Genomic DNA, 27,982 nt, shown 5'->3' with positions numbered 1-27,982 from the left:
ATCATGTGCCCTCCCCAATGTCTGTCACCCAGTTACCCCATCCCTCCACTCCCCTCCCCTCCAGCAACCCTCAGCTTGTTTCCTAGAGTTAAGAGTCTCTCATGGGTTGTCTCCCTCTCTGATTTTGTCTTGTTTTATTTTTCCTTCCCTTCCCCTATGATCTGTTTTGTTTTTAAATTCCACCTATCAGAGAGATCATATGGTAATTGTCTTTCTCTGATTGGCTTATTATGCTTAGCATAATGCCCTCTAGTTCCATCCATGTCGTTGCAAATGGCAAGATTTCATTTTTTTTACATTATTAAATATATATATACATTTTAAGATTTATTTATTTATTTTTATTTATTTTTAAAGATTTTATTTATTTGACAGGGAGAGACACAGTGAGAGAGGGAACACAAGCAGGGGGAGTGGGAAAGGGAGAAGCAGGCTGCCCACGGAGCAGGGATCCCGATGTGGGGCTCGATCCCACGACCCTGGGATCATGACCTGAGCCAAAGGCAGACGCTTAACGACTGAGCCACCCAGGCGCCCCTATTTTATTATTTTTTTAATATTTTATTTATTTATTTGACAGAGAGAGACACAGTGAGAGAGGGAACACAAGCAGGGGGAGTGGGAGAGGGAGAAGCAGGCCTCCCGCCGAGCAGTGAGCCCAATGTGGGGCTCGAAACCATGACCCTGGGATCATGACCTGAGCCGAAGGCAGACGCTTAACGACTGAGCCACCCAGGCGCCCCAAGATTTATTTATTTTAGAGAGAGAAAGAGAGAAAGACATGCACGCCTGTGTGCATACATGAGCAGGGGTAGGGCAGGCAGAAGGAGAGGGAGAGAATCTCAAGCAGACTCCCCGCTGACAACCCTGAGATCATGACCTGAGCCAAAATCAAGAGTCAGATGCTTAACTGACTGAGTTACCCAGGCACCCCATATATTTAAAACCACTGGGCTCTTTCCATAGTTTGGCTATTGTGGACATTGCTGCTATGAACATTGGGGTGCATGTGCACCTTTGGATCACTACTTTTTTTTTTTTTTTGAAGATTTTCTTTATTTGACAGAGAGACAGTGAGAGAGGGAATACAAGCAGGGGGAGTGGGAGAGGGAGAAGCAGGCTCCCCACTGAGCAAGGAGCCCAACACAGGGCTCGATGCCAGGGCCCTGGGATCATGACCTGAGCCGAAGGCAGATGCTTAACCGACTGAGCCACCCAGGCGCCCCTCGTGAGAAATGCTTGTATTGCTATATAATTCCCTCTTAGGACGCCTTTTCTGCATCCCAAAGGTTTTGAACAGTTGTGTTTTATTTTCACTTGTTTCTATGATTTTTTCAAATTCTTCCTTAATTTCCTGGTTGACCCATTCGTTCTTTAGTAGGGTGCTCTTTAACCTCCATGTATTTGAGTTCTTTCCATATTTTCTCTTGTAATTGAGTTCAAGTTTCAAAGCATTGTGGTCTGAAAATATGTGGGGAATGATCCCAGTCTTTTGGTACCCATTGAGGCCTGATTTGTGACCCAGTATGTGACCTGTTCTGTAGACTGTTCCATGTGCACTCAAGAAGAATGTCGATTCAAAGCCCTTATTTCCTTGTTGCTCTTTTGCTTAGATGATCTGTCCATTACAGTGAGTGGAGTATTAAAGTCCCCTACTATTATTTATTTATTTATTTATTTTTTTAGATTTTATTTATTTGCGAGAGAGAGAATGAGAGACAGAGAGCATGAGAGGGAAGAGGGTCAGAAGGAGAAGCAGACTCCCTGCTGAGCAGGGAGCCCGATGTGGGACTCGATCCCAGGACTCCAGGATCATGACCTGAGCCGAAGGCAGTCGCTTAACCAACTGAGCCACCCAGGCGCCCCTAGTCCCCTACTATTATTGTATTAGTACCAGTGTGTTTCTTTAATTTTGTTATTAATTGGCTTATATAATTGGCTGTTTCTATGTTAGGGGCATAAATATTTACAACTGTTTCTCGTTGGATAGACCTTTTAATTATGATACAGTGTCCTTCCTCATCTCCTTAAAGTCTTTGACTTAAAATCTAATTTGTCTGATAAAAGGATTGCTATTCCAGCTTTCTTTCTTTTTTTTTAAGATTTTCTTTATTTATTTGTCAGAGAGAGAGAGCATGTGCTCTCTCGAGAGCAAGCAGCAGACAGAGGGAGAAGCAGGCTCCCCACCAAGCAAGGAGCCAGATGCGGGGCTCGATCCCAGGATCATGACCTGAGCCGAAGGCAGACACTTAACCATCTGAGCCACCCAGGCGTCCCAACCCCAGCTTTCTTTTATGTCCATTAGCATGATAGTTCTCCACCCCCTCACTTTCAATCTGGAGGTGCCTTGGGTTTAAAATGAGTCTCTTGTAAGCAGCATATCCATGGGTCTTGTTTTTTTATCTAGTCTGGTCCCCCGTGTTTTTTGGTTGGGGCATTTAGCCCATTTATATTCAGGGTAACTATTGAAAGATATTAATTTAGTGTCATTGTGTTACCTGTAAAGTCACTGTTCTGTAGATTGTCTCTGTTCCTTTCTGGTCTGTGTTGCTTTTGGGCTCTCTCTTCGCTTAAAGGATCCCCTTTAATATTTCTTGCAGGGCTGGTTTAGTGATCACAAATTCTTTTAGTTTCTGTTTGTCTTGGAAGCTTTTTATCGCTCCTTCTATTTTGAATGACATCCTTGCTGGATCAAGTGTTCTTGGCTACATATTTTTCTCATTTAGCGCCCTGAATATATCATGCCAGTCCTTTCTGGCCTGCCAGGTCTCTGTGGATAGGTCTGCTGCCAATCTAATGTTTCTACCCTTATAGGTTATGGATCTCTTGTCCCAAGCTGCTTCCAGGATTTTCTCTTTGTCTCTGAGATTTGCAAGCTTCACTATTATATGTCGGGGTGTTGACCTGTTTTTATTGATTTTGAGGAGGGTTCTCTGTGCCTTCCGGACTTGATCCTTCCCCAGATTAGGGAAGTTCTCAGCTATTATTTGCTCCCATATACCTTCTGCCCCTCTCTCTTTCTTCTTCTTCTGGGATCCCAATTATTCTAAGATTGTTTCACTTTATGGTATCCCTTATCTCTCAAATTCTCCCCTCGTGATCCAGTAGTTGTTTATCTCTTTCTCAGTTTCTTTATTCCCCATCATTTTGTCTTGTCACTAATTCTGTCTTTTGCCTCATCTATCCTAGCAGTTAGAGCCTCCATTTTTGGTTGCATCTCGTTAATAGCCTTTTTTGATTTTGACTTGTTTGGATTTTAGCTCTTTTATTTCTCCAGAAAGGGATTCTCTAGTGTCTTCTATGCTTTTTTCAAGCCTAGGTAGTATCTTTATAATTGTCATTCTGAACTCTCGTTCTGACATCTTACTTATGTCCATATTGATTAGATTCCTGGCAGTGAGCACTGCCTCTTGTTCTCTTTTTTGAGGTGAGTTTTTCCATCTTGTCTTTCTGTCCAGAGAAGAATAGATGAAAGAGAGAACAAAATACTAAAATGGCAACAACGACCCCAGAGAACTATGCACTAAATAAATCAGAAGAGACCCAAAACTGAGAAAAAAAAAAAAAAAGAATGAGAGAGAGAATATCATCAGACAGGTGAACAGAACAGAGCAATACACTGGACCCTGTGTGTATTTTGGTCTGTTTGTTAGAAACTAGGGACCTATCTCTTTAAAGTGCCTCCTGTTTTCTTAGGGACAAAGTGGCCTTCATCCCAGGTGGCGGCTCTGGGATCGGGTTCCGGATTGCTGAGATTTTTATGCGGTGAGCACTGCTCTGGGTACTCTGTGCACTCCCACCCCCTGAAACTCGCCCCACCTTACATAGACCCTGTTGGATCCCTGGGCAAGAGGCTGGTGGGTGGTAGGAACTCCTCTAGGCAACAGGCCACTGGAGAGCATCTGAAAGGCGTCATATGCTTTCCTGGAGGAGGCAGGACTCTAGGTCTCCTCCTAGAGGTTAGTTGAGACTGTGGCTCTGGCCTCAGCACCCCCACTTGTACAAAGAGGAAGGGTTCAACAGGTTGAGGTAACTCTACTGCCAAGCTCCCTAGGGTCTTGCCAAGCCAGGGTCAGGGTGAGCCAAGTTGACCCCAGCAGTGTGCAGAGCACAGTGTCTCTTGAGACACAAGATCTGTGACCTTATGTCCAGGTCAACTGCTTGTGACCCCCACTGAGGAAAGGGCCAGAGTTAGGCTAGGGTTGGGGGAAAGAGGAAGCCTGTTGATATCCTATCGAACCCTTCCCAGTTTTCTCCAGGCCCCCACTTTTCTTTTCTTTTTTTTTTTTTAAGATTTTATTTTATTTATTTATTTGAGAGAGAGCACAAGAGGAGGTAGGGTCAGAAGGAGAAGCAGACTCCCTGCCCAGCCAGGAGCCCGATGCAGGACTTGATCCCGGGACTCTGGGATCATGACCTGAGCCAAAGGCAGTCGCTTAACCGACTGAGCCACCCAGGTGCCCTGGGCCCCCACTTTTCATACCAGAGAGGTAGGTCTCACTAGATGAGATTTGGGGATTCATCCATTCCAGGTGAATTCATTTTCCAAGCTGGTGGCTGTGTGCATGTTGCTTCTCTGAGCATGGCCAGCTGTGCTGAGGGTCATTTTGAGGATTAGGTGGGACCTTCTTAGCAGGTGGTAGATACTGTTGTTACTGTGAGGCCGAGTTTATGAGGCAGGGCAGGCACCCTGGCCACAGAATGGGCCCTCCCTGTTCTTCACTCCAACCTCATAGGGAGAGGCCAGGGGGACCCAGCAGGCCCCACGCAGATGCCTGGGCTGTGCGTCTGAGGCTCCAGCTGCTTCAGTGCTGTGCACATGGTGTTTGGGGTGGGGCCCACAGCTCTAGTGGCTGGGATACCCTGTGCCAGAGAGACCCAGACAGGACACCCCCGGGTGAGCACCAACGGTGCCGCTCTGCTTTGCTCAGGCTCCTGTGTTCTTTGCAAGCTGTGCCTTTGGACACAGCCTAAGAGACCCTTGGGGGAAAGGAGCTGTGCCTAGAGCGGGCAGGAGGCCACCTGGGGGTGCCCCTGGCACCGTGCCACCCTCACACCTGCACTCTGGCTTTGCAGGCACGGCTGCCACACAGTCATCGCCAGCAGAAGCCTTCTAAGAGTGTCAAAGGTGAGGGGGTCTTTCCTGTGTCCACCCCATCCATGGGTGGCTCTGGGGGGTCCTGAGGCTCAGAAGATGGTGACACCAAAACCTGCCCCTCTCCCAAATGTGGAGCTTCAGTGCAAGTGGCCTCCCAAGGATATCCCAGACTTCTTCCAAAGTCTCATTATTGTGAGGAGGCTCTCACGTTGGGTGGGACTATGGCCCCAAGAGAGATCCCGGCTCATAAGGATTTTGAGGGTGGTTTGCATGTCCCGTCCACCTGGGAGGAGACTCTCACCACTGCCCCAGCTGGTCTCTGGGCAGGGACTGGAAGTCAGCTGGAGCTGCCGTTGACCCACGGCCAGGGACCAGTGGCCTGGAGGGTAATGTGGAAGGAGGATCTGGGGGCGAGGGGAAGAGAGTGTCACCTAGGGCTGCGGCACAGCATGGAGTGGCCACTTACCAGCTGTGCCTTCCAGAGCGGGGTCCAGCGTCACCTGGACACATCACCCTCGTCAGGTTCGGAAGCCACAGGGCTGCTGGCCACCTCTCTTCCTGTCTGGCTTCCAGGCTGCGGGAAAGCTGACTGCCGCCACTGGCCGGCGGTGCCTCCCTTTATCTCTGGATGTTCGGGCTCTCCCAGCCGTCGCAGCTGCCGTGGACCAGGCGCTGAAGGAGTTTGGGAAAATCGACATTCTTGTTAACTGTGAGTGGCTGATGAGTGAGGCCCAGGGGCTTCTGATGGGTCGGCCTCAGAACTCCCGTCCTGGGCCCCAGGCTCCGTCTGGGTCAGTGCAGTCATGGCTCAAGTGGACATCCTGGAACTCCGCCTACTCAGAGTCAGGGTACTCTGATGTCCCAAAATTCTCCCCTTAAAAGAAAAAAAAGGAATAAACTTAATTTTTTTAGTAGAGTTTTAGATTTACAGAGTAATTGAGCCGCTAGTACCTAGAATTCCGTGTATCCCCACACACAGTGCCCCCTGGTGTGGACAGCTTGTATTTGTAGGAGTTGATGAACCAGTATGGTCCATGCTGTTAACCTCAGTCTGCGGTTTTCATCAGGTTCACTCTTTGCTGAAATTTCCTTTTAAAAACACAGGCTGTATTGATTTCCTGCAGCTAACAAGGTACCACGAGCTGAGTAGCTTAAAACAATAGAAATATGTTCTCTCATACTTGTGGAGGTCACAAATCCCAAACCACGGTGGGGTCACCCTCCCACGGGTCCAAGGGAGGATCTGTTCCAGGCCTTTCTCTCAGCTTCTGGTGTTGCTGGCAATCCTTGGTGCTCCTTGGCTTGGGGCGGGATCACTCCAGTCTCTGCATGGCCTCCCCCATGTGTCTCTGTGTCTTTTCTCCTTTTCTTAGGAGGACACCAGTCCTTGGATTTAGGCCCCCCTAATCCCGGGTGACCTCATCTTAATTCAATTGCATTGCAAAGATCCTATTTCCAAATAAGGTCACATTCACAGGTACCAGGGATTAGGACTTTAGCATGTCTTTATAAATTATTATTATTATTTGAAGATTTTATTTATTTGAGAGAGAGAGAGAGCATGAGCAGGGGGAGGAGCTGAGGGATAGGGAGAAGCAGACTCTTCACCCCTATTATTATTATTATTATTTTAGATGTGGGGAGGAGAGAGAGTCTTAGGCAGGCTCCATGCTCAGTGCAGAGCCCGACCCAGGGCTCAATCTCACAACCTTGAGACCATGATCTGACCTGAAATCAAGAGTCAGATGCTTAACTGACTGAGCCACCCAGGCGCCCCTTCAGCATATGTTTTTGAGGGACATAATTCAACCCATGATATCCATCCTGCCCTATCATTCAAGCATTTACCCAAGTGCTTGGGCCCCTTCCCTGTCCAGCCTGGACCACCCTGAGGGTCCATGTGTCCTAAGTGCCTGGGGCTCCAGCACCAGCCATTGTCTTCTTGCACACTGCAGGTGCAGCTGGAAACTTCCTGTGCCCTGCCAGCACATTGTCCTTCAATGCCTTTAAGACCGTGATGGACATCGACACCTTGGGCACCTTCAACACATCTCGTGTGCTTTATGAAAAGTTCTTCAGGGTGAGTGTTCTTTCTACCTGGGAGACGTCTCCTCTGGCCACCCACTCACTACACTCCCCCGTGTGTTACAGGACCATGGAGGGGTGATCGTGAACATCACCGCGACCCTGGGTACCCGGGGGCAGGTGCTTCAAGTGCATGCAGGCTCTGCCAAAGCAGCTGTGGGTACGGGCACCCCCTCTGGTCTGCCTGCCTGGGCTCCCTTTAGATCCCTCTCCTGCCTGTCTGTGGAAGCCAGCAGTGTCCTAGTGAAGTTAAGCCCAGTGGTGGGCAGTGGAGAGGCCTGGCCCTGAGCCCCGACTCACACCCGAGCCACCCCAGAAAGCAGAGTAGCCCTGCACCCCCCTCATGCCTGCCTGCCTTCTCTGCAGATGCAATGACACGGCACTTGGCTGTGGAGTGGGGTCCCCAGAACATCCGTGTCAACAGCCTCGCGCCTGGCCCCATCAGTGGCACAGAGGGGTTCCGGCGGCTGGGTAAGCCTCTTGGGGAACCCCGTGCCCCACAGTGCCTCCATGGGACCCTCTCCCACCTGGCTGGGACAGGCCGAGGAGAAGGACCACTTCCTCATGGCTCCCAGGGCTGGCAAAGACGCTGTCTCCAAGCCAAGTCTTGGCCATTCTTGGGGAGCACACCTGTGATAGACTAATGGTTGGCCAGACGTGGACAGCAGCTCCTTGGAGGTAGAGGCCGCAGAGCTGCCGGCCTTGACACATGAGCCAGACACAAAGGGGGGCACCCATGAACGCCTCCACAACCTTGACGGGGTGCGTGTCAGAGCCCTGTGTTGGCTCTGCGGCCGTGGCCGTACCTTGCTGTTCCTGCCTTGCTGGGATGGTGCCAACAGTGCCCCCCAGTGTTCCTGGATGTGGTTTAGGGAGAGCTGGGCAGAGGAGAGTGGAGGGCCCTCGTCCTAGGGCTCACGGGGCTGAGCCTCCTTCTGCCCTTCCAGGTGGCCCCCAGGCCAGTGCCGGCACTAAGACTCTGGCCATCCCCCTGCAGAGGCTGGGCAACAAGACAGAGGTCGCCCACAGTGCACTATACCTGGCCAGCCCTTTGGCATCCTACGTGACGGGTGCCGTGCTGGTGGTTGACGGTGGGGCATGGCTGACATTCCCCAATGACATCAAGTTGCTGGACAATTTCGCATCCTTCTCTGCGAAGCTCTAGGTGATGTGTCGCTCTCACCTTCTGGGGGTCACCTCTGTCCTTGGGCCCCTTCCTGAAACCCCCATCCAGGGGGCTGATGTTGACTGTTTTGGGCCCTGATGTGTCTCCCCTGAATCCCTTGGGTGTATTTTTAGACATGTTTTGGGCACTTTTGGGTTTTGACTACCCCAACATACCAAACCATATTAGGGAAGGGCTGAGGAGGAGTCTTCTTGAGCAGATGGGTGATGCTGGGAGGGGGCCCAGCCCAATGTAGCTGCCCCGCAGACCTCAGGGCCTCCCTGTAAATCAGGACCCGCAGCAGCTGGGAACCCCTGTCTTTGGGAGCTCCACTGGGTGTCCTCTCTGGAGGCCTGAGGGCCTGCTGGGCCCATGGGGGTAGGGCGAGGGTGCCATTGCTCTCTGCCTTCCACTTTTCTCCCACTGATCCTGGTGCTGGGGCCAGCCTGTGAGGGCTGCACACCCTACTTCTCTGAGCAGCAGATTCCTCTGAAGAAGGCGGAGGAGGTGTTGGGCCTCTGAGCTCCTCTGTCCCCCAGACCTCTTGGGTCCCCATTACGGGCCAGTGGCAGAAACACTCTAGGGCCATGGCTGGCTCCCATCCTGTCTCTGAGGGGTGGGTGTGGTGGAGGGACACTCCAGGAGCTCACAGCATATGGTCACACCAGGAAGCCATGGTGGGAGCAGGTTTCCCTGGAGCAGGTGGGTTTGTTGGTGGACACAGGTGATGCCGAGAAGCCCCTCTTCTGAAGCCCTCTGTGGTTTGGTTGTAGGCCGACCTGTCTCAGTGCCCGTGGGATGTGGGCAGCTGGACAGCGGGAGGGTGTGGGCCCCAGGCTGGCCCCCCAGTCACTGGGATGAGGAATGCTCATCTTGGGGAGCTCTGGGAGATTGCGGAAGGGGCTGACCCCCCCCGGAGATGCACAAGGCCCGGCTTCCTGCTGATGTGGGCACTGATGTGGACCTGCAGCTTTCTTCCTACCCTAGACTGGCCACTCAGGGGTGCTGCCCAGGGGATGTGCAGGAGGCAGAAGCTGGTGCCCCTCGGCCTTCCCCTGTGACCTTGGCATCTGCCGGAATTTCTGACAGGCACAGGACGGCTAAAGCAAAGGAGCCATTCTGAAGGGAAGCTGGTCCACAGTCCCCCTGGGACTCCTCCTACAGTGCTCCTCCCACGACTGCCTCCCACCACAAACTGGACAGTCTCAGCAGCATCTAAACCACAGACTGGCCCCTCCTCTGGGAACTGTGCTGTGTCCACATTCCCTCCCCATGGCCCCGTCTCCCGTGCTCAGGTGGGAGTGACCGGGCAGTGAGGCCATCTGCTCACCTGGATGTCTGCCAGGGGGACTGTAACATTCTGGAGCTCCCTCAGGAGTTGACCTGGGGTCTGCGGCTGTCCCCCCTGTCTGCCCTCTCTTGTCCTGGCCTGGGAGCCCTTTGTTGTCCTCCTGCCTGTGTCCCCTGGGTGCCCTGAGGTGGCCCCACTGCCTGGCTGCAGAAACCGGGGCATCTCAGCCTCCCTGTCTTCCCTTCCTGGCTCTTCCACTTGGGGATCTTACTCCACAAGGGAAAGCCAGACCAGAGAGGCTAGAGAAGCAGGTTTGATCCCTCCCAGCCCAGGCCTGGGGTCCTGGATCTCCTCACCAGAGTGTTGGGCTGCAGATGGGATCCCCTGGCCGGGGGACATCCATCCCTCTCAGCCATTGGTGACATGGACTGGGTTGTCTTCCACCTGCCCTGGAGTCTGTCCTTTGCTGGGACATTCCCATGGACTTAGTCCTGCGTCATTCCAGGCCTGACTTTCTAGGCCCTCCACCTGGCACACAGCCCTCTCCTCCCTGTCTGTACCACCGGTTGGCATAAGCATAGGTCCTAGCATTTTGCCAATAAATGCATTTCCCTAAAAAATATTCTTTTTACTATGAGACAAATTACTGGACTTTGCAAAAGTTTGTAGAAGGAAAAGGAAGACACTTGAATCACCAGTGTGATGCAGTCATTTCAAGGTGGGGATGTTTCCTTTCTGTCTTTTTTCTGCGAGGAGTTTAGAAACCTCTTCCCACCTGGTACTTGAGGCCCCCATCCTCGGCCAGGTGGAGCCCACCCTGAGGCAAGGGGAGGCCATCTGCTTCCGTGGTGGGAGGGTCTGTGCTCAGACCAGCCAGGTCCCTGAGGGGGCTATGTTACCCACAAGGTTCTGGTCTGCTCCCAGGTTGTTGTGGTCATGATTAGAGGATGGAGCTTGAGCCCCTGCCCCAGATGCCACGTTCACATGTCCCTTGTCCCAGTCCCTTCATTCTATGAAGAGACCCTCCCTGCCTTCGAGAGTGCACGGGGGGAACCAGGGCAGCCGAGAAGCCACCTGGCAGAGGGGGTCCCTGCACTTGCTATTTAAAGGTGCTTCATGGGGCACCTGTGTGGTTCAGTCAGTTGAGCGTCCAACTCTTGATCTCAGCTCGGGTCTTGATCTCAGGGTCGTGAGTTTAAGTCCCACGTGGGGCTCCATGCCGGGCGTGGAGCCTACTAAAAAAAAATAATGATAATAAATAAAATAAAGTAAAGGTGCTTCTTGTCATGGAGAGCAGAATGTGGTGGCATCAAGTCCAGCAGCAAGGAGACAGATGGGTCCTTCTCACGCTCCTGGGTGGGAGTAGTTACTGGGGAGGGTAGCCAGTGAGAGACAGGCTGTCCTCAGAGCCGCCAGTCTGGGCTGCCGCCTCTCCCTGAAGAAGACCCTGGGGGCTGCCAGAGGTAGGGTGACAGCCAGGCTCTGCTGCTTTTGAAGCTTGGGTGGTACAGTTGAGGTAAAAACACTGCCCCAGGGGGTCTGGTTAAGAAAGGCTGCCTGCTGGGACTGCACAGTGACTTCGTGCTGGGAGGACTGAGTCTGGAAAGCAGGTTGTAGGAGCGGGCCTTCGATTCCGGCCTCAGTCAGCTTCTCCAGAGAAACAACCAATAGGGTAGAGACAGATCTGAGGTTTGTTTTAGGGATTGGCTCACGGGACTGGAGTGCGTGACGTCCCACGATCTCCGTCTGCAAGCTGGAGACCCAGGAAAGCCAGTGGTGTCCAATGGTCTGAGAAACAGGTGCTCTGGCAAGAAAAGATGGACCTCCCCGCTCAAGCAGAGAGAGGGGGAGTCGTCCTTCCTCTGCCTTTGCATTCTCCTGGGGCCATCAGCGGATTGCATTGGTGATGCCGCCACGTTGCTGATGGCAGACAGTCTCGCCTCGGTCTACCAAATCACATGCCAGTCTCTTCCAGGAATACCCAGAAATAATGGCTTGAATGCGGTGGCCCGCTGGCTGCGACATAGGCCCTGTCTGTTCGGCTTTCTGCACCAGCCCAGGCTGTCCCTCAGGTCTAGGGCGGCTGCTGGGGGCTCCTCGGTCACAGGCACACGCACCCCGTGCCTGGAGGTGAGGCTGCTGGCGAGGGGACCGGCAGGGGCGGGTGGTCCCGGTAGCGGCCCTCTGGCCCCGTGGCGATCGGCAGAGACCTCGCTTCTCCCCTTTGGCACAGGCCATCTCTGAATTCCCTGAGGGAATGCCAGGTCCTCTGAAAGGGTGATTGTGTACATGTGAACCCTAGTCAGAGTTTCCTGAAACCTTCGCTGCCGAAGCCGGTCTGCAGGCCTGCCAACTCCGAGCTCCCCCTTCAATGGGTGACGGTGCTCTGCTTTGGTCCCTTCGAAGCCATGGAGAAACGTGAGCCGGAGCAGAGGGCTGCCAGCCTCTCCACCAGTGTCTCGGGGCGGATACACTGTTGGAAAAGCACTTCAGGCCTCATCTGCTAAAAGACTAAATGAGCAACTCCCAGCTCCTTCTTCGCTCTGGTGTCGTGAGCCACATGGGTTATTCCCGAGACGTCAGCATGACGCAGTGCACAGCTGCGTGTGTTTGCCTTTGTATATACAGAAAGCAAAGGAAACCTTAAAATTGTCTGAAATAAGGAGTGCTAATTTGGGGGAGTTTCTCTCTGCTTACTCCTCCTGTTGTCATGGTAACTCGGTAAAATTCAACTGCACCTTGCATGTGTTAGCTTTGTCCTTTGTGGCACCTTGGAAAGGCCCAGAGGTCAGGCCCAAGCACTAATGCTGGTTTCCCAAATGCCAGACTTGTGCTGCGCCTGCTGTCCCTGTGTCCATCTCTGGTCACTCTGGGTCGTTCACCTTGTCCCCCTCACCCCCCATCTTCCTCTCCCCTTTCTTTCCTGCCCTGTGCACTGTGGCATCTGCCAGAGCTAGGCCACCCCAGTGGAGCATAAAAGATTTAAGAGGCTGAGGGAGACCTCGCTCACACACTATCCAGCGCCAAGTGCACACCGAGCACCTGTTTTTGCCCAGCACCCTGGCTGAGGACTGACATGTGAGCACAACTGACTAACTTCCAGTCTTCTACCTCGGCATCTGTACAATGGGCTCTCTGAGTAAAGCAGGACGAGTGAGAAGATGAATCCTGAGAATCTGCACAATTTGAGGCTCAGCAGGGATGGGACAGCTGGGTGGCTCAGTCGTTAAGCATCTGCGTTTGGCTTAGGTCATGACCCCAGGGTCCTGGGATCCAGTCCCACATCAGGCTCCCTGCTCAGCGGGGACTCTGTTTTTCTCCCTCTCCCTCTGCCCCTGCTCATGCTCTCTCTCTCTCTCTCATAAATACATAAAATCTTAAAAAAAAAAAAAATTGAGGCTCAGCAGATGTTCCTCTCTCCTCTGTGCTTCACATCATTTTGTCCTTACCCTATGGATTCGAGCAAGCCTGCCGCCCAGTGGTCAAGCCCCCACCCTGTGCTGCATGTCCAGCTGAGGGTTTTGCTCATTCCTGGCTCTGCACAGAGACCCAGTTGTGCTGCACCTAGGCAGCAGTGTCCTCTTGAGCAGGGCAGATGGGCTCTCTGGGGTCAGGGTTTCCCAGGTGGGGCTATGGGCCCCCTCGGGATACTTAGCCCAGTTTGTGTTGGATGCATGCAGCAGAACTCTACTCTGACTGTTCAGACCCAAAGAGAGGGAATGTATGAGAATGCTCCTGGGCCCCTTCACTGGCTCCAAGGGTAGGGTGCACTGGAGCTTGGGGCCCCAGGGCTCTAAGGCCCAGGAGTGAGCATCCTTTCCTTCTCACACCTCTACCCGTCCCTGTGAACCTGCACCTTCCCCTCACTGCACCTCAGCTCTCTCTCTGACCAGGTCCCAGCCACTGTGTGTACAAGCTGTAGCCCAACCCCTGTGGAGAAAGCCAGCGTTCTTTCTGTCAGACTCGCATCCAAAGTTCTGAGGAAAGGTACACATTCACTCCATTTGGATCCGGAGTCCAGCTCTTATTCAATAAACCGTGGCCAAAGGTTGATCACATCATATGAACATGACAACTCCCATTACAGCCATGGGCTTGGAGAGGGGCTGCTTCTAGAAAATGTGTGTTAGCAGACCATCCCATGTGGATCCTGACTTACACCAAACAAACTCACTAAAGTCCAATGTGTAGCCCACCATGCTGATAACGTGTGTGTGCGCACGTACTCTTCCAGTGACAGGTGAGTCTTAGGTCCCCTCTCTGGTGACGCCCAAAGGTCAGTTGGAAGATGACAGAGGCTGCCTACTCCGGTCCTCTGTCTACGTTCTCCCCTCGTATCTTAGGACCAGGGCTCTGTCCAACTCAGCCCTTCTGTCCTGGGGACCGTGGTGGAGACGGAATCTTCCCCTGGACTTCCCTTTTCCTCGCTCCTTCTAACTTGGCGCTTTGGTGAAACAGCCCTACACCGACAGGGAATTGATGGATTTCATATTTATCCCTGGATTCTGGTGCAGGTCTCTGGGAGTGGACCCATATAACCTTGCCAACGGGTAGAGGATTCTAGAACTCTTCATTCATGTATTTTGATGATCTCTTGCATTATTTCTTCAGGTAACAAATGTAATCAGTATGGATTTCACTAACTGAACTCGCAGAGGATAACTTTACTGTCAAGTCTTGGAGTTTGAGGGGCACCTCGTCACATCTATATTTCAGAGCATCTCAAGGAAACAGTACCTGACAGGTGTCTTTTTTTTTTTTTCAAGATTTCGTTTATTCATTTGAGAGAGAGAGCACAAGTGAGGGGAGGGGCAAAGGGAGAGGGACAAGCAGATTCCCCACTGAGCGCGGAGCCCAACATACTGGGCTTGATCCCAGAACCCCGAGATCATGACTGGAGCGGAAACCAAGAGTCGGACACTGAACCAACTGAGCCCGGCAGGAGCCCCCTGACAGGTGTCTTGTGAAGGCTGAGAAGTGTCCATCGGAAATACACAGAATTATGTAATGAGCACTGGGTATTATATAAGACTGATGAATCACTGACCTCCACCTCTGAAACCAATAATACATTATATGTTAATTAATTGAATTTAAATAAAATAAAACAAGCAAAAAATACACAAAACTAACTCTGAACTCCTCCACCACCACATGTAATTTCGGCAATTTTTACACAATGGGAGAAGAATGATGGGAATTAGATGTTCACATCTTTGGAAAGTATGACCTGAGGCCAAAAAAAGACGTTCTGAATCCCACACAAACCTCTCCCCGCTGGCTCCTCACGCCCATTCCCCGGCCAAGATCTTGGCCTTGGGGGAGAGGGCTACAAAGTGCTCTGGGCGGGGGCCTACTGGAAGGCCTGTCTGTCATCACAGGAAGATGGGGGCCGGTGCCAGGAACTTCAGAGTGAAATGTTTAGAGAAGAAAATCATCCAAACCTCGGCTGAGTCAGGAGGAATTACATTGTGCTTTACAAACTAATGTTCTATTTTTACTCTAAGAAATGTACTTTACTAAATTTGAAGGTGACAAAAAAATCCTTCCCCACTGAATAAAATATCAGTAAACACGAGTGTGGCTCTGTGCTCTCAACTGCTGGAGGCTACTGGCGAGAGTGTGATCTAGACTGAAAATTGGCTTCCCTCTAAGTTTACTTACCGAACACAAAATGTTAATCTAGTTTTCAAAATTGTAAATTAAAAATACGTGTCCTGGGGCGGCCTGGGTGGCCCAGTCGTTTGAGCGTCCGACTCTTGATTCCGGCTTGGGTCACGATCTCAGGGTCGTGGGATCGAGCCCCGTGTTGGGCTCCGTGCTCAGCAGGGAGTCTGCTTGTCCCTCTCCCTCTGCCCCTCCCCCTGCTCATGCCCCGCTCTCTCTCAAATAAATAAATCTTTTTTTTTTTTTTTTTAAGATTTTATTTATTTATTTGACAGAGAGATAGCGAGAGCAGGAACACAAGCAGGGGGAGTGGGAGAGAGAGAAGCAGGCTTCCTGACGAGCAGGGAGCCCGATGTGGGACTCGATCCCAGGACCCTGGGATCATGACCTGAGCCGAAGGCAGACGCTTAACGACTGAGCCACTCAGGCGCCCTCAAATAAATAAATCTTTAAAAAATTATTTGGCCCATAGTTTTGGTTTATAGCTTGATTGAGGTGTAATTGACATACACTGAATTGCACTCATGTGAAGTGTATAGTTTGAGGAGTTGTGACCTATGTCTAGAACCATGAAAATATCACCACAATCACCCTGCAAAAGTTCCCTCCCACCCTTTGTTAAACCCCTCACCTCCGCCTACCCCCTTGTCCCCAAGTGACCTAGCCACAATGACAGCTCAGGGCCTGGGAGGGCAGGGCAGGGTGAGACCAGCCAGGGGCCGGCGGGGGTGGGGGGTGGCCTGTGTGGGAGAAGAGGCTCCAGGAGGAGGAGGGGTACCAACACCGGGTTGAGGGTGGGGACAGTAGGAAGAGGCACCGGGCCCTCTGCTGGGTTGGGACCCCTTTTTCTGGAGTGCCAAGTGTAAGCTGTTTGGTGGTCCTGCTCCTTCCTCACCCTGGCCCTTCTTCACCCAGAATAGAGCTCAGCCTCTCTCCTGTGTCCATTTCCAGGCCACCTTCACAGCCTTCCTGGGGAACCAGCTGCCCCACAGTGCCCTGCACAGGGCTCCCACTTGACCACTGGCTGGCTCCAGTCTGGACTTTGAGCTCTGGGGTGCAGGGCTGGCTCTGAGCACAGATGTATAGCCCAGCATGGCCCCTTGTGCTCACTATAGGGAAGGACCTGCCACAAACACTTCTGGAACCATCCCCATGGGAGGGGGATTTCTCCACTCCCCAGGAATCTGCTTCCCAATTCTCTGATCTGGGTTCTCATCATCATTCCACTTTTTAAAAAATAATTAATTAATTAGAGAGAGAGAGCACGTGCTTATGTACATGGACCCTCAGCTGTATTAGTAATGTGAATCCCCATACTCTGCTGGTATCAGACTTGATTTTTACTCTGATTGGTGTCAAATGGTATCTTTACTCATTCCCTTGATTACCATTGGGGTTGAGCATCTTTTCTTATGTGCATGTAGCCACTTGAGTTTTCTGTTCCAGAACTGCTTATTGTTATTTATCGCTCATTTTTCTACTGAGTTGCTGTTCTGGTTTTTGAGGAATACTTTGCATATTCTGGAAATGAATACTTTTGTCAGTTACATCTGTTCTAAATGTCTCTTTCAAGTTGCTATGGACTGAATTGTGCCCCCCCCCATTCATTATTTGAATCCCTAACCCCCAGGCAGGGAGAAGATATTTGCAATATTAAAAACTAATTTTAGGGATGCCTGGGTGGCTCAATCGGTAAAGTGTCTGCCTTCGGCTCAGGTCATGATCTCAGGGTCCTGGGATTGAGCCCCGCATCAGGCTCCCTGCTCAGTGGGGAGTCTGCTTCTCCCTCTCCCTCTGCCGCTCCCCCTGCTTGTGCTCTCTCTCTCTAATAAATAAATAAAACCTTAAAAAAAACGCTAATTTTATCTAAAGAAAAAGAGAATCCAATAGAAAAACAAGCAAGTGCTACGACTAGGCAGTTCACGGATTTAGGGTCCCAGTTGGTCAATAAATACGGTAAGAAACACTCAACCACACTAATAGTTAAGTTCAAATAAGACAAGATGCCATTTTATTTATTTATTTGAGAGAGAGAGAGTGAGCACATGAGTGGGGCAGGGGTGCACAGGGAGAGGAGAGAGAAAATCCCAAGCAGACTCCCCGGTGAGTGTGGAGCCCAATATGGGACTTGATCCCAGGAACCTGAGATCATGATATGAGCCAAGATCGAGAGTTGGATGCTTAACTGACTGAGCCACCCAGGCCCCAAGATTAATTTTAAATTCGTAGGACTAGCATGGATAGGGGAAATCATCTGTAATGTCTACTATATTTTGGTATATTTCCTTCAGGTTTTTAAGAATATGCATTAAAAAAGTAGATTTGTGGGGTGCCTGGCTGGCTCAGTAAGAGGAGTATGTGACTCTTGATCTCATGGGCATGAGTTTGAGCCCCATGTTGGGTGTAGAGATTACTTAAAAATAAAATCTTTTTTTTTTTTTTAAGTAGATTTGTGATCAAATTGAACCTTGCCTGTCACCCGCCCCCTCCTGCTGTCCATGGCCAGATCTCATCTAGGTGATGAAGGAGCCCTACCCCAGAAGAGACAAGCTTACCTTCCAAGTGAGATTTCTTTCTTTTTTTTTTTTTTAAAGATTTTTTTATTTATTCATTCGAGACACAGAAATACAGAGAGAGAGAGAGAATATGAGCAGGGGGAGAAGCAGAGCCGGGGGTGGGGGGAGAGCAGGCCCCCTGCTGAGCAGGAAGCCCAATGTGGGGCTCCATCCCAAGACCCTGGGATCATGACCTAAGCTGAAGGCAGACGCTTAACCATCTGAGCCACCCAGGCGCCCCATCTTTTTTTTTTTTTTTTAAGATTTTATTTATTTATTTGACACAGAGAGACACAGCAAGGGAGGGAACACAAGCAGAGGGAGTGGGAGAGGGAGAAGCAGGCTTCCTGCAGAGCAGGGAGCCCAATGTGGGGCTGGATCCCAGGACCCTGGGATCATGACCTGAGCCGAAGGCAGATGACGCTTAACAACTGAGCCACTCAGGCACCCCGCAAGTGAGGTTTCTTAACCCCTTTCCCTCAGCTCCCCTGAGAGGTGCGACAGGGCTGTGCCAGGACTCTGCTGAATCATCTTGCTGGACTGATTGATTGATTGATTGCTGGTCTTCATCTTCCCATCTCTCCCTACAAAAAAAGGTCAACAATGAAGAGAGGTCAAGGAAATCCACCTGCTTGGAGAGTTGCAAAGATAAGTGGTTATCCAAGTACTTTTCAAAAGCAGAGTCACGGAGGTGTTCATAGACATTCACCCAGACCCCAAATCCAACAGTTGTGAGCTGAACCCCATCCTCCCTTCCTCTTTTATGTAACGGTTACCAGGTTGAATTAAAATGTGTATAGTGGGGTGGCTGGGTGGCACAGTTGGCTAAGCATCTGACTCTTGGTTTCGGCTCCTTTGGTGATCTCAGGGTCATGGGATCGAGCGCACGTGTTGGGCTCCGCAGTCAGTGTGGAGTCTGCTTAAAGATTCTCTCCCTCTCCCTCTGCCCCCCCCTTTCTCTCTCTAAAATAAATAAATAAATCTTCAAAACGTGTGCATAGGGTAGGTGTGGAGGAACACATGCAAGTACTGCTTCTACCCAGCTAATTCATTTCATCTGGAATGCTACACACCAAACATGTCCACAGGCCATAGAGGGGATGCTAGAAGACATTGGAATGACTGACCAGGAACTTATCAAGTTGTTTTTTTTTTTTAAGTTACATCTGCACACAACATGGGGCTCAAACTCATGGCCCCAAGATCAAGTGTCAGATGCTCTACTGACTGAGCCAGCCAGGCACCCATAGACTTGTCACTTTGAATGTTTCATGAACAGAGTGTGTTGCACCGCTCCAAGCAGGAAGGTGTATGCCTTCCATGCTGGGGTTCTGTTTGGGCATATCAGCCGACCAGAGAATGCAGAGTTTCCCAGGGTTCGCATAGCAGCCCCGAGACTCCTGTCGTCTTTACTTCGCCCACATTAACACTCCTATTTAGCAAGGTTGACACGTCACTATAACCACCTCTGAAAATTATGTCTGGCCAAATGCATCAGCTAGATTTCAGATTCTTTTTTTTTTTTTTTTTTAAGATTTTATTTATTTATTTGAGACAGAGAGAATGAGAGAGAGAGAGCACATGAGAGGGGGGAGGGTCAGAGGGAGAAGCAGACTCCCCGCCGAGCAGGGAGCCCGATGCGGGACTCGATCCAGGGACTCCAGGATCATGACCTGAGCCGAAGGCAGCCGCCCAACCAACTGAGCCACCCAGGCGCCCCTAGATTTCAGATTCTTGCCAAAACTGGAGACGTTTTTTTTTTTTTTCTTTGAACATAGTATCTTCCTCATGAAAGCATACAGCTCCCACAAGGAATCGATAAATTTGGGGAGGAGGATCCCTTGCCTCTATGTTCCCATTGCCAACCTTACAAAATCTGGTCCTGCATGCCCTGGGATTTTGTCATAGGGGATGACTCAGTTAATTACCACTCTTTCTCACTGTACACTTGGAAACAGAGGTTCAGTTTCCTTTGGTTCTTGCCAAAGCTGCTTATGAAACATATCTGGTGCTGGTGCCCACGTCCTATAAAAATACCGGTTCATACTTTCCCCTGACACATTTCATTACGGGCTAAATTTAGCACCTCGCCTGGAGCGCAGCAGCTCACCTGCTCCTAACTAGCATGTCTCCACTTCCATGCCTGCTCAGGGTGCCCGCGTATCTGTCTGGCGCCCTTGTGTCCCCACTGATCATGGTGACATCTAGAGAAACATATCAGTTGTCAAAGACAGACACGGTGTTTGGGACTGGCGATTCACATTGGATCTTCTATGGAAAAAAGCCTTTGTCATAGGTTTAAAGAAGGGCTTCAACACGCGTTGCTTCGGTTACAGGTGAGAGGGACCGCATTCTCAGGGCCGTCCCACACTCGGGTCTGCCGCTGCCTCTGCCCACCTCTGTCCCAGCGCGGGGAAATCCCTGGACCTCCCTGCGCGGCTGGCGTCCCCCGGCCCCCACCCCCGGCTGTGCCTAGCGCCACGTGCACTTCTCCCCGTCCCAGGAGGATCGTGTTCCTTGCTTATCAGTTTGCGAGAGCGCTCCACGCAGGCAGGACCCAGCCCCCCTGCGACAGGTGCCTATTTCGGTGGTATCTCACTCGTGCCTCCGCGCGCTTGTCCACTACCGTGCGGTGCTCGGGGCGACCGTTCTTCGCGCCTCAGCGGTGATGAGACAGCGCCGCCCGCGGCCCTGAGTCCCGGTCCGGACCAGCCCCGCGGACCAGTGGGAGAAACCCCACGGCCCACGATGCCCTCAGCCGCGGCCGCCCGCCTTTGAGGCAGGGCGGCGAGGGGCGGGGCCGGGCGGCGCCGCGACGCGCTGACGTCAGGACCGACGAAAGGCGGGGCCCGAGCGGCGGCGGTGGCGGCGGCGGCGGCTGTGGCGGCGTTGTTCGCTCGGGTACCGCGGGCACCTCAGCCTCGTCTTCGGCGGCCTCCTCGGCGTCCTCCTCAGAGGCCTCCGCGGCGCCTGCCCCCTCGGCCGCCCGCCGCCGCCGCCGCCGCCTCGGCGCCCTCCCGCGCCCGCCGCGCCGCCGCCATGGGCCCGCGCCCGCCGCGCCGCCGGGCCGAGGGCAGCTGAAGCTCCGCTCGAAGATGGGCGAGGGCAGAGCAGGGCCCGAGCGCCAGCCCGAGCAGCCCGGGCGCCCCGCGCGCGCCCGCCCGCGCCGCCGCGGGGATGCCCGCGCCCGCCGCCGCGCCCTGAGCGCCTTTGTCTGCCGCCCGCGCCGCCCGCCGCACCACTGGCCTCGCGGGCCTGCGCTGCGGCCGGGGGCGCGCCCATGAAGATGGAGCCGGGCCGGCCGGCCTCCCCGGCGGGCGGCCCGCGCCCCGACCCAGAGCCCGGCGGGCCCGACCGGCCGGGGGCCGCCCCAGCCCCGCGCCGGGCGCTCGGCCCACCGGAGTCCGCGGCCTGCGCCGATGCCGGGGCGGACCTGAGCGCCGGACGATCCCCGGGGCCGGACGGGCGCCCCGAGAGCGCCTGGGCGCTTGCCCCGGGCCCGGGCATGTCTTACCTCCTGCCGGACCAGGCCGCCTGCCGGGACCCCGACCCCGACCGGCAGCTGCCAGAACTCGGCCCGCTTCTTTCCTGGACTGAAGAGCCAGAGGATTACGGACCGCCGGTTTGCCCGGAGAGCGCCTCTCTCCGCGTGCAGGGTTTCAGGCACAGCCAGCACGTGAGGGGCGAGGTCGACTTCTTCCCTGGCTTCCCCTCGCCCTCGGTGGGCGAGCTGACGCTGGACGTGGGTCCCGGGGACCCGGACCGGCCCTCGGACTTCAGTCAGACCTGCCCCCTAACGAGCGAGCCCGCGGCGTGTGCGGAGGACGGCCCCCGCCTTCGAGCCGTGTTCGACGCCCTGGGCGGCGATGGGGACGGCTTCGTTCGCATCGAGGATTTCGTCCAGTTCGCCACGGCCTACGGGGCAGAGCAGGTAACGGGGCGAGCGCTCCCGGGCCCTGCCGTCCGTCAGATCGGGGAGTGCACGCTTTCTTCCCTTGTGTCCTCAGCTCGGGCTCAATCTCGCTGACGTTCCTTTCCCTCGTCGAGGGAGCTTCTATTCCCGAGACTTACTTTATTTCCTTGCCCCCCTGCCCCCAACCGCGTCCTCCGGAGCCACACAAGCTGGATTTTTCCCAAACGGGGTTGAGCTCCTGGCGATATGCTCCTGGCGTGGGGACCTGCCCCCAGGCCGCTTGGTAAAAGGGCCCCCTGAATGAAGACGTGCCCAGCGACTCCCCCAACTGAGGGCCCAGGGCTGCTTGGCTGAAGTCATTCGGTCCTTCCCACCGCAGAGGCCAGACTGCGCCTGGTCGCTGAACGTCATGCTAATCCACACACACCTATTTTGAGCACACTTTACTGTGTGTGATTGGTATATGTCCTGCCTAGGTTCATCTTTTAATGTTTGGGAGACCGTGAACGCTGAAAGTTTTCGCTTCTAATCTTGTGTGCAGAAGGGAAGGGGAATGAGCCGGAGAGCAGGGTGAGGGTACAGACTGAAGCAGAGCTCTATCAGGGCCAGCTCCTCTCCTGTCCGAGAGTGAGGCGTGTAGACAGGTGATGAGAAGGCACAGTGCCGTGTGTCGGAGGTCGCACCCCACCCCCGGGAGAAGGGGGGCCTCAAGATTTGTCCTTGGCCTGTATTTCAGCACTTAGGCAAGTTTACCTGGAGAGAGACACCATCACGCTTTGTGTTCTGCTGATAACCCGGGAGACATCACAGGTTACTGGTGTTCACTTTTAAATATTTTCCTGAAGAGTAGAAAGTCCCTAAAATGCTGATTTGCTAGTTTTTATATTTTATTGATTTCTCACCTTGCAGATATTTGTTAAGTGGGTGTTCAAGTGCACAGTGTGTTTAAGCCTAGAGGTCTTGGGGCACCTTGGTGGCTCAGTTGTTAAGTGTCTGCCTTCGGCTCAGGTCATATTCCCAGGGTCCTGAGATCGAGCCCCACATCGGGCTCCCTGCTCCGTGGGAAGCCTGCTTCTCCCTCTCCCACTCCCCCTTCCTTGTGTTCCCTCTCACTGTCTCTCTCTCTCTCTCAAAAATAAAATCTTTAAAAAAAAAAGCCTAGCGGTCTTTAAGAAAAGAGGTAAAATTGATCCCTTGCTATTTAGGGTGTCAGTTAAAACATGTGGAAACCTTTATAAGGGATCCATGTATCCCCCTGAATATCCACAGTGTCCCTCTAGCTGTTAGTGTAAAGATATGGGTCCTCCTGATCACGGCTCCTTGGGCTGAGTTGTCAGTCCGGGAAGATGTGCATGTCTCTGTGGGCATCCTGAATGTTGGGATCAGCGTACTGCTTGTATTTTAGCTCTGTGTCGGAAGACGTTGCTGCGACGGGTCTCCCACCTCTTAGTCTAATGGGCACAGAGATATATGACTGATAGTGTCCATATGGGCAGCGCGGATTGTGATTGCTGGTCCAGTTTCTTTTCCTGCTTTTCCTTTGTGCCGCTGGGCTAGAGAGCACCCCTCCTTTTTTTTTTTTTAACTAGTGCCTTGTCTTCTCTCCAAACAGACCCTTCCTCATTACAGCAGTCAGAGGTGTTAGGGAAATACTACATTTCTTCTTTATCATAATCTGACTCTGAGAGAGTACTCTGTGGCTTATATGAAGCTCACGAATGTTTTCTCTGGATCATCACCTTTTTCTGAGGCCCTGGTAGGCAGGTGGTTTTCATCTCACTCTACAGGTAAGGAACTGGAAGCCCAGGAAGGCTGAATAATTTTCACAAGCCCTCACAGATTGTCAGTGCTCTAGCAGGGATGCGCTCATAACCTTTAGGTGGCTCTCAGCTTACTAGATTTGGTCACTAAAAATATTTCCACAAATTTCATGTTACTGACTTCCATAAAATCCTTTTCATTTGAGAAACACCTTTTGTAACTGTCCTTATTGATCACAGTGGGAAAAACTTTCGGTGCTATTTGGGGCTGAGCTTTCTTGTAATCACAAAGTAGAAATGGGTCAAAATTCTTTGCTCTGAAAGCTCCTGGTGGAATTTTAAGATTTTATTTATTTATTGTAGGGAGAGAGAAAGAGTGCGCGTGCTAGAGAGCGAGCTCTCACGAAATGAGGGGGTGGGCAAGGGAGGGCAGGGGGTCCAGCGGGGCTCCATTCTGGGACCCTGAGATCATGATGTGAGCCGAAACCTGAGCCACCCAAGTGCCCCTCTCCTGGTGGAATTTTAAATTTGGGGGCAAAGCCTGGATGACTTGGGGTTTGGTGGCATGGACGTGTGTAGGCAGATCTGTGGCATTGCATCCTTCCTGTCTGCTGACCCAGACTGTGCTGGAAGTAGTGCTGGGTGTGGTCGTCGTAGTACCTGGACTTGGACAAGCTTCCTGGGATGGTGGAGGAGAGCTCTTGTTTTGAAGCGGATAATTTACAGAGTAATGAAAGGTTGATTTTTGTGCCTGTATAAGCTTTGCTAGCCTTTATTATGACTCAGGAGTACTTTTTCCAGGTCTGATGTCAGAACGCATTATAGAGGAGCAAAGAGAAAAAGTATTCTTTGATAGTGAAGTAGTTTATTTATTTATTTATTTATTATTTTTTTAAAGATTTTTTATTTATTCATTTGAGACAGAGAGATACAGAGAGAGAGAGAAAGCATGAGCTGGGGGAGAGGCAGAGGGAGAAGGAGAAGCAGACTCCCCGCTGAGCAGGGAGCCCGACGCGGGGCTCGATCCCAGGATCCTGGGATCATGACCCGAGCCGAAGGCAGATGCTTAACCATCTGAGCCACCCAGGCGCCCCTAGTTTATTTATTTTTAAAGATTTTATTTATTTGAGAGGGAGACAGAGAGCACAGGAGCAGGGGGAGGGGCAGAGGGAGAGGGAGAAGCAGACTCCCCGCTGAGCGCAGAGCCCTTTACCACCACCTGGATCCCAGGAACTACCCTCGCTGCCACCCCCTCGGGTCATGACCTGAGCCAAAGTTAGAGGCTTAACTGACTGAGCCGCCCAGGTGCCCTGATAGTGAAGTAGTTTAAAGAAAACTGAAGAATTCCACCTCGTGATGAGTATTTTTATTTGTTTTTTGGGTTTTTTTTTTAAGATTTTATTTATTTATTTGACAGAGAGAGAGCACAAGTAGGCAGAGTGGCAGGCAGAGGAAGAGGGAGAAGCAGGCTCTCCACTGAGCAGGGAGCCGGACGTGGGGCTCTATCCCAGGACGCCAGGATCATGACCTGAGCCGAAGGCAGACGCTTAACCGACTGAGCCACCCAGGTGCCCCGTGATGAGTATTTTTAAACTTAAAAAAAAATTTTTTTTTATTAAAGATTTTATTTATTTATTTGTCATAGAGAGAGAGTGCACGCACGAGCACAAGCAGGATGAGCAGCAGGCAGAGAGAGAAGCAGGCTCCCCGCTGAGCAGGGAGCCCGATGCGGGTCTCAATCCCAGGATCTCGGAATCACTACCTAAGCCGAAGGCAGCCACCTAACCGACTGAGCCACCCAGGCGCCCCTATTTTTAAACTAAAATGACTGCCTACTGTGCTCTTTCTATATATCAAATAAGTAAATAAAATCTTTTGAAAAGACAGTCGTTAAGCATCTGTCTTCAGCCCAGGTCATGATCCCGGGGTCCTGGGATTGAGCCCCGTATCGGGCTCCCTGCTCAGCAGGGAGCCTGCTTCTCCCTCCCTCTGCCTGCCTCTCTGCCTACTGTGCTCTCTCTATATATATCAAATAAATAGATAAAATCTTTAAATTTTTAAAATGAAAAGTCCTGAACATATACAGAAATAGAGGGAGTAGTTTAGTGAAACCCCCATCCCAAACCGCTGCTCAGTTTCAGCAGTCTTGGTTCGTCTGTGGAGCCCCACTTTCACGCTGTGTAGGAAGTGCATGCCTGACATCACGTCTCATCCATATGTATTTCAGTACGTATCTCTAAAAGATAAGGGTTCTTCTTTAAACATGCGTGATTTTTCAAAAACCCTAGGAAGAGATGAGGTGGATAACAGCAATAAGGACCATAAGTTTCTGTACTTTCCACTTTGAGATTTCAAAATATTGCATGCATGAGACTCTTACGCTGGTCACATTACTGTCCTTGATGATAGCAACTAGATTATTCTTGATTATTGTCAGATACTCGAAGGTAGCATGTTGAGTAATCTGTTTATGAAGGAAGCATTTTAAATTATTGAAGCTGATTATCTGAATTTTTCATGGCAGCAGCTCGTACTTAGAATACAGATGGCTTTTCTGTCCCTCTTTCTTTAGCAGTGTCATGGTGTGTTTGGCTCCCCTTACATCATCTGGTGGTAGATCAGGTGTGGTGTAACATAACACAGGGCTGGCAAGGAGAAAAAGGACTGCAGTGGAGTTTTCTGGTTCTATCTTACTGAAACAGGAATTCGTAGTCCTGTACACCCAGCGCTAGTTGTCAAGATGGAATAGGTTACTTTTAAGTCCTCGACCGTTTCTGAAGATTCTTCCTCTATATGACCCCTTCATACTGAGAGTGATGTAGGAAAGAATGTTAGGGTTCGAAGCCAACGGCCAAGAAGGAATTCTTGAGTCCTTTGGTGCAAAAAGGTGGTTTTATTAAAGTATGGGGACAGGACCCATGGGCAGGAAGAGCCTCACCGGGGTCATGAGGAGTGGCCCATTGTATACTTTAAAGTTGGGAGGGGGTTAGGGACAGTGTAAGTCTCTAAGGCATTTGGAAGCAAGGTTTCCAGCACCTTGAGGGGGCTAGCTATTGTTGGGTAAAGGTCATTTATTAATGTCTAATAAAACCTTAGTCATGAGACCCTTCAGATGTATTATCGGTGGGCCATATGCTTGGGGGATGATTGCCAACATGTATCTTGGGGGGTAGAGATATAGGAAGTTTCCAAAGGAATTCTTACATGTTAAAGTAGACTTACAGGGTCTTGGGGGTGGGGTGGGTATCAGGCTAGGATTGCCTTTTGCCCTTAGCAAAGTGTCAACATCGAGGCAATTGAGTCCCGAGAGGAATGTCACTCTGCCTGTTTCAAGGACTTGTCCGTGGGCTGCAGGTAGTTAAGGAAATTTAATAATTTTTCTTCTGCCTGTGTTTCCCACATCAAGAGAGCTGATGCTTTTGTAGCTATGACCAACTCATCCTAAAACAGAATTTGTAAATTCTAAGAGTATTGTAAGAAAGGATTGATTTCTTTTGGCTTTATTTTTCAAAGGAATTAATTATAATTGTAAAGATTATCTCCACATTTTATGGTTACACATATGTAAGTGTTTACATTTTAATAGTCACTGATCCTTTCCAGAGAACCTACACATTGAAATGCTGAATGCCCTTCAGTGACCTTGTAGGCATTGTTCCCTTCAGTGCTTGTTTAAGTAGGCTGCTGAGGGAAGTGTTGATGCTCAGGTCTCCCTGCTTCTCATTCCCACACCCCTGCTGGTGAGCAGTTGGAAGTTCCTAGGGGCATGTGGCTGCACCTTTCAGTTGCTTCAGTGTCCTTCCCAGTTTCTCTCCTAGCCTTGAATTTGAGTGTGAGTGTATCTGTGCGTGAGAGAGAATGAGCACAGGTGTGTGAGCAGGTGCATGTGGGAGCTAGTGTGGGGTGTGTATGCACAGCTCTGGGTCTGTGTGTTGGATGAATTGCTAAAAGGCAGATGACATTCCTTTCTGTGCTTGGATCACAGGCAACTTTGTTAGTGTCTTAAAATTGCTTTTTTCATATTATAAAAGTAACACATGCTTTTTAAAAAATTTGAAAATGCAGAGTGATATGAAGCATAAAACAAAAAAATGACCAATAATCCCACTATTCTGAGAAAAACACCTTTCCCATTTTAGTGCATCTCCTTCCAGACTTTTTTGTACACATACACACAGTTTTGTGTATAATTGAGATTACTGAATAGAAGCTAAATTACATTTATAGATGTTCATTATTTAAAAAAATGAAACTGAATTATATCAGTAAGCAAAATAAGAGAAATAAAAATTAGGGACCCCTGAGTGGCTCAGTTGGTTAAGCGTCTACCTTTGGCTCAGGTCATGATCCCAGGGTCCTGGGATCGAGTCCTGCATCGGGCTTGCTCCTCAGCAGGTAGTCTGCTTCTCCCTCTGACTGTCGCTCCCCCTGCTTGTGCTCTCTCTCTC

General features: G+C 51.4%; 2 protein-coding genes and 1 long non-coding RNA gene across 9 annotated transcripts in view; 2 read left to right on the top strand and 1 right to left on the bottom strand.

The window, feature by feature from the left end:
- The first annotated feature begins 2,415 nt into the window (after positions 1-2,415).
- DECR2 (2,4-dienoyl-CoA reductase 2) lies at positions 2,416-18,525 on the top strand. 6 transcript variants are annotated; one of them, XR_014145422.1, is made up of 10 exons: positions 2,438-3,765; positions 5,077-5,128; positions 5,672-5,807; positions 7,054-7,178; positions 7,250-7,343; positions 7,550-7,654; positions 8,131-8,348; positions 14,251-14,383; positions 17,755-17,868; positions 18,458-18,525. XR_014145422.1 is itself a non-coding variant. In XM_081820438.1 (8 exons), exons 1-7 carry the CDS (start codon positions 3,761-3,763, stop codon positions 8,346-8,348), a joined length of 735 nt encoding a protein of 244 aa, XP_081676564.1. In that variant the 5' UTR covers positions 2,438-3,760; the 3' UTR covers positions 14,251-15,217. The 6 variants fall into 6 exon arrangements, 4 of the variants coding, with proteins under 4 accessions (XP_081676565.1, XP_081676564.1, XP_081676563.1 ...); XR_014145423.1 differs by lacking the exon at positions 14,251-14,383; XM_081820438.1 differs by lacking the exons at positions 17,755-17,868; positions 18,458-18,525 and having other exon boundaries at positions 14,251-15,217.
- Positions 17,290-20,671, bottom strand: LOC115940529 (uncharacterized). The gene is made up of 3 exons (XR_004075267.2): positions 20,461-20,671; positions 19,972-20,065; positions 17,290-18,445 (listed from the first exon to the last, which is right to left on the bottom strand). It is a non-coding gene; the product is annotated as an uncharacterized LOC115940529 (long non-coding RNA).
- A 308-nt stretch (positions 20,672-20,979) lies between these two features.
- Positions 20,980-27,982, top strand: part of RAB11FIP3 (RAB11 family interacting protein 3) — a 60,065-nt gene continuing 53,062 nt past the window's right edge. Inside the window, exon 1 of one of the 2 annotated variants that reach the window (XM_081820432.1) lies at positions 20,980-21,792. In XM_081820432.1, the coding sequence (XP_081676558.1) occupies positions 21,142-21,792 (651 nt within the window). In that variant the 5' untranslated portion in view covers positions 20,980-21,141. The remainder of the gene's footprint in view (positions 21,793-27,982) is intronic. The other variant, XM_081820433.1, reaches the window with a different exon arrangement.

This window comes from Leptonychotes weddellii, chromosome 5, assembly GCF_054177405.1.
Source record: "Leptonychotes weddellii isolate Sample4059 chromosome 5, ASM5417740v2, whole genome shotgun sequence".
NCBI lineage: Eukaryota > Metazoa > Chordata > Mammalia > Carnivora > Phocidae > Leptonychotes > Leptonychotes weddellii.
This window is presented reverse-complemented; position numbering and strand designations above follow the sequence as displayed.

Bases quoted from the DNA above. Each gene is read 5' to 3' on its own strand.
- DECR2 (XM_081820438.1), top strand. The intron at 5,129-5,671 runs GTGAGGGGGTCT...TCTGGCTTCCAG, and splicing joins GCCTTCTAAGAGTGTCAAAG to GCTGCGGGAAAGCTGACTGC. The intron at 7,344-7,549 runs GTACGGGCACCC...CCTTCTCTGCAG, and splicing joins CTCTGCCAAAGCAGCTGTGG to ATGCAATGACACGGCACTTG.